The sequence below is a fragment of the Nelumbo lutea genome, chromosome 5 (genome assembly GCF_056320005.1).
Source record: "Nelumbo lutea isolate HS-2025 chromosome 5, American lotus-T2T, whole genome shotgun sequence".
In the NCBI taxonomy this organism is placed as follows: domain Eukaryota; kingdom Viridiplantae; phylum Streptophyta; class Magnoliopsida; order Proteales; family Nelumbonaceae; genus Nelumbo; species Nelumbo lutea.
The window spans coordinates 84336073-84349487 of record NC_142688.1 but is presented as its reverse complement, the minus strand read 5'-3'; the positions used below and the strand labels follow the sequence as shown (position 1 = coordinate 84349487).

Genomic DNA, 13415 nt, shown 5'->3' with positions numbered 1-13415 from the left:
ATTTAGTCAATGACCCGTTGACCTGGGTGATTGAACCATTTTTTTTATATTTGTTTATATTTAAATCAAAATGGGCCATCCATTCAAACCTGGTCTGACCTAAAAATCGGTCATAGAATGATTCTTGTCTGATCTAGTTTTTAAAACCTTGATAAAAGGAAAAATTTCCTGTTTAGTACCCTATACTTTGGGTCTAGATCTAGTGCCACTTTGATCATCGAACTTTAAAATGCGACAATCCAATACCAAAACTTTCAAAATGTGACAATCCAGTACCTTCCGTTAATCAGTAGTTAACCTGTTATTAAGTGACATTTGAAAAGGATACAAATGCCCTTCGAGTGCCATTTAATTTTCTTTATCAACCATTTAAACATTGACAAAAAATTAAAAGTCCCAAATTCTTTCTTCTTTCATTCAAAAAAGTTGGAGTTAGGTTTGAGTGGATATTATGATAATCCCAACTTTCTTGAATAGAAAAAATAAGGATTTAGGACTATTAATTTTTTGGTCAATGTTTACATAATTGATAAAGAAAATTAAATGTCACTCAAAAGGACATTTATGTCTTTTTAAAATGTTACTTAATGATTGATTAACAATTAATTAACTATTGATACTGAATTGTCACATTTTAAATATTGGAATACTGAATTATCACATTTTAAATTTCAGTGACCAAAGTGACCAAAGTGACCAAAGTGACACTATAACAAAGATACCAATCCAGAATTTTCGCTGATCCAACATCATGATTAACTAATAACAATACTTTGCGGATCGCCTTCAATTAATTTGAATTCGAAAGATTTTATACATAATTTATATTTAAATGATTAAGAAGTTAAAAAACAATCATTATGACGCCATATATATAAGGAGGTTGGTTCTCTTCAAATTCGGGGGAATTAGTGGTTTCATTTCAGAGGTCAGGGGTGGTCATTGATCCGCTGGAAAACCGTCCCCTTCGACGCCAGAATATCTCTATCTATTAACGAATTCGATCTCACCACGCGAACCCCTAATTTCCTCTGAGGTGCGCATCATTTCTCTCTTCATTATTTTATCTTCTTTCATTTTCTTAGGGATTTCGGTCCGATTTGAGAATCTAGGGTTTGAATTTAATCGAACTATGATCTTTGCCTTATCACGAATTAAAGGAGGGTAATATCTATCTATCTATCTATATGTATGTATATGTTCTGTAGACTTTAACGTTTTATATGATTTTGATCTTTTGATAGACATATGCGGCTAGGACTTAGTTTTATCATTTCTTACTAATCGGGCTTCCAAACTTTGGAGTTTCATTTTCTCAGTAAGGGCTGAATTTGGTTTGGAATATAGGGTTGGCCCTCTCCCTCCTTAAATTCATGTTTAGAATATGTTTAACCGTAATTCATTTGGAGTTTGTTGACCCTCCTGCTGTGTTTTTAATTCTTTGAAGCAGGTTCTCATGGCGTCGAAACGTATATCGAAGGAACTCAAGGATTTGCAGAAGGATCCTCCGACGTCCTGCAGTGCTGGTATGGAAACTTCTTATATTTGTTCTGGATCTCATAATCACATGCAAGTGATAGAGTGGTTTTTATTCAAATATGTCTGCTGTTAATTGCTTAGCAAGTAGGTCTTTTGGATGTGAATTTGCCAATAAGGTAAATTATTCGTTTCTCATGCTTGCACTGCTCAACTCGACAAAGTATTATCTTAACCATACGGGGTTGGTAGTCAGCTAAACGAACATGGGAGGAACCAGAAAAACTTTTCTTGGGGAAGGGGGAAATGGAATCCAAGATAAAAAGAAAAGATTCGCCAAAACAAAAGAAAAGACAAGTCACCTAAAAATATTACAAATTAGAATTAGAAGATAGGTTTTGTGTTGGACGTCTCATCCATATTCTTTTCTTTTTATTGACTATCTACTTATATTAGCTTTCCTCCGAATATCTTATTATTCAGCTAGGAAGGTTAAATTTAAAATCACATTAATCAAGTATCTTATATGTGCAATGCAAAGCATTACTATACAAAGCAGATACCCTACTTCCGCTACGAAAGCAGAAAAACTATATAAAGCGGGCATGTAAAGAATGACAATGCAATCCATTCTTATTATTCATATTCTTTTTATTGACTATCTACATATATTAAAATTAGAAGATAGGTTTTGTGTTGGACGTCTCATCCATATTCTTTTCTTTTTATTGACTATCTACATATATTAGCTTTCCTCCGAATATCTTATTATTCAGCTAGGAAGGTTAAATTTAAAATCACATTAATCAAGTATCTTATATGTGCAATGCAAAGCATTACTATACAAAGCAGATACCCTACTTCCGCTACAAAAGCAGAAACACTATATAAAGCGGGCATGTAAGGAATGACAATGCAATCCATGTGCCCATTTTGCTTGTGTTAATAAAGCAAAACAGAACATGTAAAGAATAGCAATTTTAAATAACAATATCATCAACGTATAATGGTAAACAAAATTTATAAAAGAATCTCTTAGAGCCATGAATTAAGCATGTGGGAATATATTAACAAATAAACCTATTTGAAGTTAATTTCATCATATACTAAGATATTAAAAACCCAAAATAAAATTGAAAATACCATGTTAAATGGTTGCTTACCTTGAATGGAATTGGAAGCAGGCTGGATTTGATAAAGATGTTTAGAAATAGAACAGGATCAACTTGTTATCAAAATCTCAAGATGCAAAGTGGAAAATAAGTTTTTCAATTAAACATCTAATATCAACCACAGTTGTTTGTAAAGTAGTTAAGGAAGCAATGAAATTACTTTAACATTTGTTTCTATCACCCACAGAGTTTAAAACAGAGAGTGTCAGACTACATCGGTACAGTATTTTCTATCCAAAGGAATTGCAGTATCTTCTATTCAGAAAAAAAGAAAAGAAAAGAGCTGCAGTATCTTATATTATTCTTTTCTTTGTTTTATCCTGATTCATACATGTAGATATCCAAGTTGTTTCCATTTTGTTTTAGATAACTATGATGTTTGTCAACCCCATTGTTCTAATTACTGATCACTAAACGCTCAACCATTGCCTAACAACTTTGGTCTATATTTAATATTTACTTCTAAAGAATTTTAGGGGCCACTATTTGGTGCAATGGTAAAATCTTGGGCTAAAAAGCTTGAGAATGTAGGTTTGGGTCTGAGTGGCCATTTTATACAAAAAAGGGAAATAATGCAAAGATTAAGTCTGTATCTAGTCCATCCCACCCAACTCCCAAGACCTAAGATATTAGGGACCAACATTCAGTAATGGCCCTTTTATCAACTTATACAAAATTTTGGGAGGTTGGTGTAAGCCATGTCCCGTGCCCACTTCCTGCTTCCATCCTTCGTACCAATCCTGTTTTTCCACACCACCACATCATTTTCCATGTCCATTGTTAATTTTGAGCCCATAAATCAGTTGTCACTGCCTCAAGTCTCAACCCATTTTCTTTCTGACCTCCTAGCTCTTCTGGATCCTTCAGCTTGCATTATATGACTTATTATTTGTGCTGTAGCAAGTAGGTGGTCTTCTATGCATATGGCAGATACCATTTTTGTCTACATTCCCCCATTTTATTACCAATCAGGGCAGCATCTATCTCGCCAGGAATATGTTCATTTCTAATATTTTCTCATGTTTATATATTGTCTGTTATATGGCATTCTTATGCAATTTGTCACTGTCTCAGTTCACTGTTTTCTGTGATTTGATGCTAATAGGCAGTTAAGATTTATGCTGTTTCTTTGTACTTCCCCTACTGTCAAGCCCAGACATGTATGAGTGTTCCTTTTGAGGCACATAATATAAGACCACTGTTATTTATAAAAAAAAAAAGATTGGATTTATAGATTATTAATATTGTGTGATGTCTCTCCATTTTTAGCTTTTGGTTCATCTGAAAAAATACTTACTGGAACTTTCCTGTTGTTTACCTCCCTCTCCTTGCTGATTTGTGATGTCATTGGTAATGGTCAAACATATATGAACCACTCCCGGATTAATATTTTGGTCTGTTTTCCTGCTCAACGAAAAGATAGTACCAAGTGCTTGCATTTGGTAACTTGGATGCTCTTCTATTACCATCCTCTACACCTCAAACTAAGTATGGAGATTTAATACTATATTAAAATTAGGCAGCCTTCACTTAATATTGTGGTTCATTTTTGATAGGCCCTGTAGCTGAAGACATGTTCCATTGGCAAGCAACAATCATGGGACCTCCAGATAGCCCATATGCAGGAGGCGTATTTCTTGTTACCATTCACTTTCCTCCAGATTATCCTTTTAAGCCCCCTAAGGTGCTTTATGCATACATATGCATGCCAGTATTTCGAGATTGCATCTTATTACTTTCTGTAGGAATTAATTCATGTGAAATAATCCATTAAAAGAAGCATGATATTATATATCCTTCACATTGCTGTCCTGTTTGTTTCCTTAAATGTTGTTGTTGTTGTTGTTGTTGTTGTTGTTATTATTATTATTATTGGTTGATTGATTGATTGATTGATTGGTTTCCTTAATGTTACTATGCACTATTCATTGTTACTAGAGGAAGGTATCACCTTTCTTCATTGTCATTATTCCTTATGTTGATTACTGTTATTTGTTGGATCTTAGATGTTTGAAATCTAAATCCATATTTCACAACCACCAAAGGAGATCCATTCTTTGTTGTTTTAGCTTTGGATTCAGTTAAATGATATGTTGTATGATAAACCATTTCTATACTATCTTATTAAGTGAAATCAACCTTCCTAGCTTTACCCAGATAGCTGGGACCAACATTGGGTAGAAAAAAACCTTCATAGTTTTTTTTGGTGTCGGTGTTGTCTTTTTTTTTTTTTTTGATATCTTTTGAAGCGCTACACAATGGGGATAGCCCATTCCCAACCCATAAACCCCCCAACCCAGGTGCAGGAGGGATTCGATCCCAAGTCTCTGCTACGACCAGCAGGAGACCTTACTAACCAGCTGGTTGGCACCTTGCTTGTATTGGTGTTATCTTGATTCATGAGGATAAAGTGCCACTGTACTGGAGGCTATTATTAATTTCTCTTAATTCTATAATGGAGCAATTTATGTTAATTGTAAATTATGACTTCACATTTCACAAAATGCTATTGGTATCAGGAAACCAGTGAGTGATATTTCCAAAGCCATTGTCTTTCCAAGTGGCATTTAAATTTGCAAATATTGTCACTGGAGGTTGCTGGTATAATGTGAAAATATTTACTAAATTGTGAAGTAAACCACTGATTTACCTGCTTGCTTTGTCCTGTATATTCTTAGTTTGATCTGATTAATCTTCTTCTCTAGGTTTGATGAGCATCTTCTTTAAGGCTTGATAAAGAGTTTTATTTTATATTTCTAATTTGTTTGAAGCTATGTTTTCTTGTTTCTTTAATCGTGTAATGCATATATTGATTGTATATTTGCTAAGCCTTCATCTTCCTTTATTGGGTTTGTTTTTGATCAGTTTGCTAAGACCATCATATCATGTATACTCCATAACGTCATTCTTATTCATTCGATGCGTCTTCATATACTTTTTCCCCAACACCTATTTAAAAAGGAGGCCTTTCTTATGATTGATTTCCATATTCTATAAGTAACATTTTCTAATAATGTATTATATTTTCAGGAATTAGTACACATTTTAGTTTTATTGCTGTTTTGTAGTATTATGTTTCATTGGTTTATTTAGTTGTCAGCTTGAACTTTTATATCAATAATAACCAATTAAATAATTTATATCAACAATAATATGGTTTATCCAAGGGGAAGTTAATCATATTCCATATTTCAGGTTGCATTTAGGACTAAGGTCTTCCATCCAAACATCAATAGCAATGGGAGCATATGCCTGGATATCCTTAAAGAGCAGTGGAGCCCTGCTCTTACCATCTCGAAGGTATTATTTGAGATATAGCTTGTTGCATGTTCTTCCAATTATGTTGTACATGTTTTGAAGACAAAGCTCCTTTTGTTTTGTCAGACATGGCCCTCAAAATTAAATCCTTTTGCTCCTGCTCCTGCTGCTCACACATGCATGTTTGTATTTGTTGAAAGAATTATTGAAAAGAGCATTATTGATAGAAGTCTAATTTCCTTCGACTTTATTTTCCGATGCCTATTTTCTCAACGGCACACCATCAGTTGGAGTGTTGGACATAGAGACTAGGGTCAGACTTGATTAACTGGGTTGAACCAAACTATCCAGTTTTTAATTCATTATCTGGGTCCAGTTTTCAAAACAGGGAATGAAATTGAGTATCATCAAGATTTAAAAATAGAAAAAGTTAGAAGTGGTAGGTTAGTCATGATGAGGGTTTGCTTTGTTCTGTTGCTCAATTATGTTTCACACTTATTTCTGAGCATAGAAATGATTGGGTCAGATGGGACTCACATTTTGAACTGTTTCTGTAGCTAAAAGAAAAATGTGTAGGCCATACTTGTCACCCCTGAGATGATGACTTGCATTTTTAACTAGCAAGTTGCTCTTCCTTCTATATGTGGATTGATATTTTCATGTGTTTAGGGAACAACTCTACTGTTATTTTAGTCAATTTACTGGTTGTAACCAGTCTTTCTTTGGATATTACCAATTTTAGTTGCGATTGGTAATTAGCAAAATCATAACAAAATGTCAGACTTGATCAGGTGGAACTATTATTACTATTTTTCCAAATTATTTACTAGTTTATTTTAAGATAAAGAGAACATGGTTCAAACTTCAAATATGAAATATTTGGAGTTTCCATTGAGACATTTATATAGACCTTTGTTCAAAAAAAAAAAAAAAAAACTGCCCACCACGTAATGTTGTTGAAGGCTTGTTAAATAGGTCCAAGGTCCATGGTTGAGTTTAGACCCTTTTAAAGAAAAAAAACAGAAAACTCTTAATTAACTCATACATTTACAAGTTTGATTGCTTGGAAAGTCAGGTTAGAGAAGAGAAGAGCAAGAAAAGGAGAAAAGGACCGAAAAAAAAAGATTCAAAAGAAAAGTAAGGGAAATGTTGAGAGAGCGAAAAACGTAGTCATATATATTTAACATGCATTGTGTAATGACATAATGCCCTCATATATCAATGGAAAAACCTCCCAAGTGTTGACTTTCAACTCAATATACATGCAGCAAAGTACATATCCCAATTTCATTCTTTTTATAAAACGTGGTTATTGAAAAAGGATGAATTTGCGTTGTCAGAACTTACATGCATACGATATGCTCTTGTATTATGCAGGGGACTCCCTTCAGACTTGGGCCTTCATTCTCTCCCCCATTACAATATATATATATATATATATATATATATATAAAACAGAAAAAGAATAGACAATGAACAGTGCAAGAAAAAATGTAGCAATCCCAACGCTGGTAACAAGATTTGATCCCACGTCTCCACCACAAACCAGAGACTGTGCCGACTATGTCAACTTTTCTGTTGGCATAGTTGGTACATTCTCTGGTTTGTGGTGGAAACGTGGGATCAAATCTTGTTACCAGCGTTGGGGGGAGGGTCTTTATTGCTACATTTTTTCTTGCATTTGTACAATATCTGGCATAACTGAAGTGCTCACTGTTCATTGTCTATTCTCTGGATAATATATATCAGCCTTGTATCTAGGAAATTCTTGGAACTCGCTAGGATGTCCCATATTATTTATATTTTATATTGGATTAAACCAATTTTCTGGTTGCAAATCAGGTTCTGCTTTCCATCTGCTCTTTGCTGACGGACCCAAACCCCGATGATCCGCTAGTGCCGGAGATTGCTCACATGTACAAATCTGATCGAAACAAGTATGAGTCTACTGCTCGCAGCTGGACGCAGAAGTATGCTATGGGATGAGAGTAGAAGATTTCTGTCTTTTAAAGTCTGTGTTGGGTCTCCAGTAAATACTAAACAGGATAAAAGTTTGGTAAGAAAACCCGTGGCTCTTGCCTTGAAATTTAATTTCAAGGACGTCAAAAGGGAAAGAAGAAATCAAGAAGAAACTGTACCAAAATTGTATTGCTTTCTTGTAGTTTGTGTGTCGTTAGAGGTCCTGATTTTATGAAAGGTCTTGTTTCATGCATGTTGGGATTATTCTAAATCGGTATTTAACCCATGGTTGTGGTCCAAACCCGTCAAGGTAGGGAAGGGGGACAAAGTTTATTGTATCTTTAGGGGTCTGATACACCTGTTTACATGTGTTCTGGGGAACTTTTTATGGTATTGGAAAAGCTTTGTCCAATCAAAGCACTATGTGAATTTTGATTAATACTGCCTCATTAGTTTTAAGCATCGATTCACACCAAACTGGGTATCATGAGAAACTATGTTTTAACATCAGTTTCCGTATACAAATATATTGAGGGCAAAACCTTGTACTTTTGTATTATTTTACATGTATTTATAATTGTTCTGTAAATATTATTATTTGTTCTCTTCTCAAACCGAGCCTAGATCTAGAGAGCTTGATAGCTAGTAAAGGTAGCAAGTGAGTTTAATTGCGTGTACCTTATGAGGTTGGAGGCGATGTCTTTATATAAGCGAGCTGTAAATGTGTCCGAGATCATTGGCCCATTTACACTAGAGTTCGTTCTTGGTGGTGGTAATTTTTCATTCAACCCGTTGAACCCATTCAACCCACCTAGTATCTAATGTGCCCATTTACTTGGGTTGGGTTGGGTTGGGTTGTGGATAACCATTGGATTAACCATTAAAGATATAAGCATTAATTCCTTAATCACTTTTTATTTTATTTTATTCATTTGAATGAAATAATTAATAATTAATGCATTAATTTTCTATTAATTATTGACTAAAATTAGTTTTGTCTCGAATCAATGGTCAACACACTTCACCCAAATCAACATAAATCCAAATCAATTTGACTCGAGTCTGGATCAACTCATTTTGGTCTAAATATAAACAAATCCAATCACCTCGGTTTGGTTCGTTTGGGTCGATCAGCCTAGTCTGAACTTGACACAACTCAAGGTGGGCTGATTTGGGTCAACTTGAATGTTCATCTTGACCTGAAATTTGCCCTGCTTGCTTTACCCAATTAGGATCATCCGCTCCGGTCCGTATCCACACAATCTGACCCAAATTTGGACCTGCTCAATTTACTTCTCTTGACCTGCTTCGGGCTAGTTAGTTCGGTTCCAAACCCGTGAACAAACTGTTTCGCCCCGAAGATGGACTCTACGTAAACTGATAAGGCTTATTCAGGTCCATCTGATTCGAGCGAAATAGAGGCAAGACCCATTGACGTGTGGCATGATCTTGAAAAGATCAGAGACAGGTGGCTTGCTTCTAGGAGGCTGTGTGGCACCTCGACAGGTCGGTGGGTGTGGCAAGCTGGTCAGACCCTGGTACTAGGTAAGTGACCCAAAGTGCCTGAGGTGACTTAGACTGCCCAAGTGTTCGAAGATGCTGAGGTATCACCAAATTAATCGGTCGCTCCACGTGTTATCATGTCACTGGTCAGGCAAGATTATCCCTCATCTGATACCCAATCGTTTCTACTAAATAGCCTTTCATTGGATTTATCATCGATAGGTAACAATAATTTGAAACTTTGCCCGGACGCTGCAATTGAGATGCCACAACATCCATCGTATTTGCATCACTTGTAACTCTCTCTCGAGTCTAACCATCTTCTGTTTTGAGGTGTGCATACAAAAAAAGAAAAAAAAAAGAAAATTTTTGAGAGTAGAAGAACAACTTGGGCGGGTTGGGGTTTTGTCAAAATTTGAATGAATCTGGCTTAAAATCTGAGCCCAAAGTATGCAAGTTGCAGGGAGCAAGGGGGGTGGTTAGGTGTTTGCTTGTCAGATCCGAACTATTGGCCCGAAAGATCAGGCCTTCGATTTTTAATTTTCAGGAGAATCCACTCCTGGTTCCTGTTGGTCATGCCCACCCCAATCATGACACTCTTTGATTAAACTTTGAGCGAGTTATATGGACCATTAATTTGGGGAAAATTTTGATACAAGTCAAGGCACAAGGCTGACGTGGACCGTGAGTCAGCGTGATCCAGAGCTTTCTTTTCTTTGTCTGATGATGGACGGGTTGGAAATTTGGAATCGGAATAGATTCCCTAACCTAGCGCTTTACTTTTTAGGCCAATCACGGTTTATGCTGTGTTTGTTTTGTCTTCTCGTACCAACCAAACTAGTGTGGTGTGGCTTCACTTGGCGGAAAAAACTGTGTATGCTACAATAATAAGTAATGCTGATCTTGCAGAAATGTTGCAGTGGCAATTTCTATTTTAATTATTTTGAGCCAATGAAATTGCATTGGCTTGTATCTTATCATATGAAAGAAAGGTTGCGATTAATTCAACCATTATGTGACCGTTTTTGTCCTTTTTTTTCTGATGTTGAACTGTTTTTACCACTTGTTTTTGGTTCAGTGGTTCAACCGTTTGATTTGAACGGATAGCCCGTTTTAATTTAAAAATAAAAAAATGATTAAAATTTATTATTTACGTCAAATAGGTCAATGATTCAACCACCCAAATCAATGGATAGCTAACCAAATCGATGGTTTTTGACCAAAAATCAAGTTAAGAATGAAATGAAACCGGTTGTCTGAACGGTTCCTTAACTGAAAAGTCTGACTGTCCGAAGCAAAGATGGTTCAAAAACACTGTTCAGAAGATGCGACCATTTTTGTGATTTAATCCACTGTTTTCAAAACCAGATCAGACTGGATGGTCAGACCGGAAAAACCGAGAATCGGTCAGTTCCTCCAAAATCGCTTTTTCTTTCATAACCGTTGATTTTGGTCAGCAAACTGCTGAACCGGTCAATTAATCGTTCGAACGGTTTTAACCGTTTTTCAAAATTTTAAAATTTTTATTTTTTTTTGTTAGAATGGGCCGACCATTCGGGTCGATCGGTCCCCAGTAACTAGACCCCTGACCGTTTTGATCACCGGTTCGTTTTTAAAAACCATGATTTTATCCATCAAAACCCGTGGTATACAAAAAGATGAATGTAATAAACTAGTTTATGTAGATGGGCGTCAGAAGTCGTCTGGTCATCATCGGTGCACATGGAGAGGGTTATATTTGTTTGTCTTGTTGGCTGTCGCTCTGTCTAAGAGATCGATCCATGCATCGCCTCGTTTAAGCCTTTTAAAGGTGGAGATGCAGGCAAACGACGCCCAAAATTCAACCTCACTTATCCAAAGTTTTGAAAATTTCAAGCTTATTGTGTTGTTTCCATTTCTAGCTTCAAAGTGGATACTGTGAGGATCACGAGAGACTGACTGACTGAAGACTCTGAGAGACAACTGAGGTAGGTGTTTGCTTTCTGACTTTTAGGCAATTCTTTTAAAGGAAATCTAGGTAGTGAGTTACTGATCAATGTGGGCATTCAATGGGCTGGCGTTACATATCAGCTGCCCAATTTATTCTGGCCTGAGGCCTTTCCTGAGTGACGGTCCTACATTCTGGGCTCATGGGGACAGCTGAATTAAACCTGATGTGGCTGAACAACAAGAACTGGCGAACCATTTAATAGAGTAGCGCCCACCGAATACTAAGTTCTTATAGTAACAAGAAAATTGACACCTTATGGACAGTCAGGTGTGTAGAAGTAATCAAGTAAGAGTGTAAATCTTTGAAGCAAATTAATCCATTTGCTTCAAGCATAATTATTATATATGTGGGGATGTGTTTTTGGAGTGGGTGGGTATTGGGTACATTGGACACATATAGAAATTGTTTGGTATTGATGGCGTTTATAAGATAAACGAGACAAAATCTACTTTAAAACATCTTGTACGATTATTTTATAATTCTGTGCCATTAGACGTCATTAGCACCATATAAGTCAAACAGTGAAAATAATGAAAAAAGTCAAAATTAGTATTTTTCTAATAAACAGTTGACATGATTTTCAAGAGACCGTTCAACCAAATAACTTTTAAGGCGTTTTTTCTTGTCAAACACATCTCCAATGCTGAGCTGCCACAGTTTCTTTCAAAAGCTACTTCGATACCAGACACCATCATAATTTGCTATCTCTTATAAGGCTCATTTCATTTTTTGGGAAATAGGAGGGGAAAGTCGGTTAGTAGTCACCAATTTTACGATGTTTTTTTTTTTGGTAAGAATATGTATAAATTCCTCTATTATACCATTAGCTTTTTATAGGTAAAAAAGTTATTTTATAACTTAATTATTAATCAAAATTACATGCTTAAATTAACTTACTTGGATAAATATTTTCTAAGAAACAATTTACTTGGATAAGTGCATTTATCGGAATAAATTATCTTTTGAAAAATAAACAGGGCCTAAGAGACATGGTTTTCAAAATCGGACTGGACCAGAAAAATTGGAAACCAGTCATGTGACTGGTTCTGTTTTACCCGAGAACTGTTATTTCATAAAAAACCATTGATATGGTCAGCAAACTACTGACTCGGGCGGTTAAACCATTTGAACCATCTAAAGGTTTGGCCATTTTTTATTTTTATTGTCAGAATAAACTGTTCATTTGGTTTGAACAATAGAACCGTTCGACCTAAGAACCAGACCCCTGATCAGTTCGTTGTCCGATTCGATTTTAAAAACCTTGGTAAGAGGAGCGGAGAATGGGAGAAAGCACTCCAAGATTAAGGTCGCATTTTGATAAACTTGACGATTTGTGCTTTCAAAGCCCAAAAGCACAAAGCCTTTGTATTTTGAGGTTAAAAAGCGTTTTGGTTTCAAGACTATATAATCATAATGTTGTTGAAAGCATCTCCAATCAAACATTAAAAACACTTTTTGCTTTTTACCTCGTCCGGAGCTCAAAAACAAAAGTTTATTCAGATGGATACCAAGAAAAAATTACCTTTGTGGCAATTAATCTGAATCAGGTGTGCTTCTGAGACCAAGAAAAAAAAAAGAATGAATTGTGGGAGAAATCTCTAAATTGAACTTCATTGACAGCATCAATAGCAATCATGGTTTTTAAAAACTACCAGGAGATCAAACCGGTCAGGGGTCCAGTTATCGGGTCGAACAGTTAGACTGTTTGAACTAAACGATCAGCCCGTTCTGATAAAAAACGGTCAAAATAGTTTAAACGATTAACAACCCGAGTCAATAGATTGACCAAAATCAATAATTTTAGACAAATTTTTTATTTTAAAGAATACTAAAACCAATCACCTAACTAGTTCCCATCTGATCCGATCGTCCGGTTCGATCCAATTTTGATAACCATGATAGCAACACAGAATAAGGGGTGGTGCGCATTATTAGCAGTATGTATGTAGTAGCGCTTGTTATTTATATGTGGGTGGGTGGATCATGCTCCATCACCGTCTGCGTACAAAAAGAGAATGCCAACAGAGTGGAGTCCATTCTGATGCGTCCACTGCCTA

The 13415-nt window shown here is 35.8% G+C and overlaps 1 protein-coding gene across 6 annotated transcripts; it reads left to right on the top strand.

Moving 5' to 3' along the window:
* Window positions 1-901: 901 nt before the first annotated feature.
* On the top strand, window positions 902-8304 carry LOC148853203 (ubiquitin-conjugating enzyme E2 10-like). 6 transcript variants are annotated; one of them, XM_088943986.1, is made up of 6 exons: window positions 1090-1189; window positions 1320-1348; window positions 1451-1526; window positions 4205-4332; window positions 5844-5948; window positions 7749-8304. In XM_088943986.1, exons 3-6 carry the CDS (start codon window positions 1457-1459, stop codon window positions 7890-7892), a joined length of 447 nt encoding a protein of 148 aa, XP_088800112.1. In that variant the 5' UTR covers window positions 1090-1189; window positions 1320-1348; window positions 1451-1456; the 3' UTR covers window positions 7893-8304. The 6 variants fall into 6 exon arrangements, with proteins under 6 accessions (XP_088800108.1, XP_088800109.1, XP_088800114.1 ...); XM_088943982.1 differs by lacking the exons at window positions 1090-1189; window positions 1320-1348 and adding an exon at window positions 902-1036; XM_088943983.1 differs by lacking the exons at window positions 1090-1189; window positions 1320-1348 and adding an exon at window positions 902-1036 and having other exon boundaries at window positions 1448-1526.
* Window positions 8305-13415: the final 5111 nt, after the last annotated feature.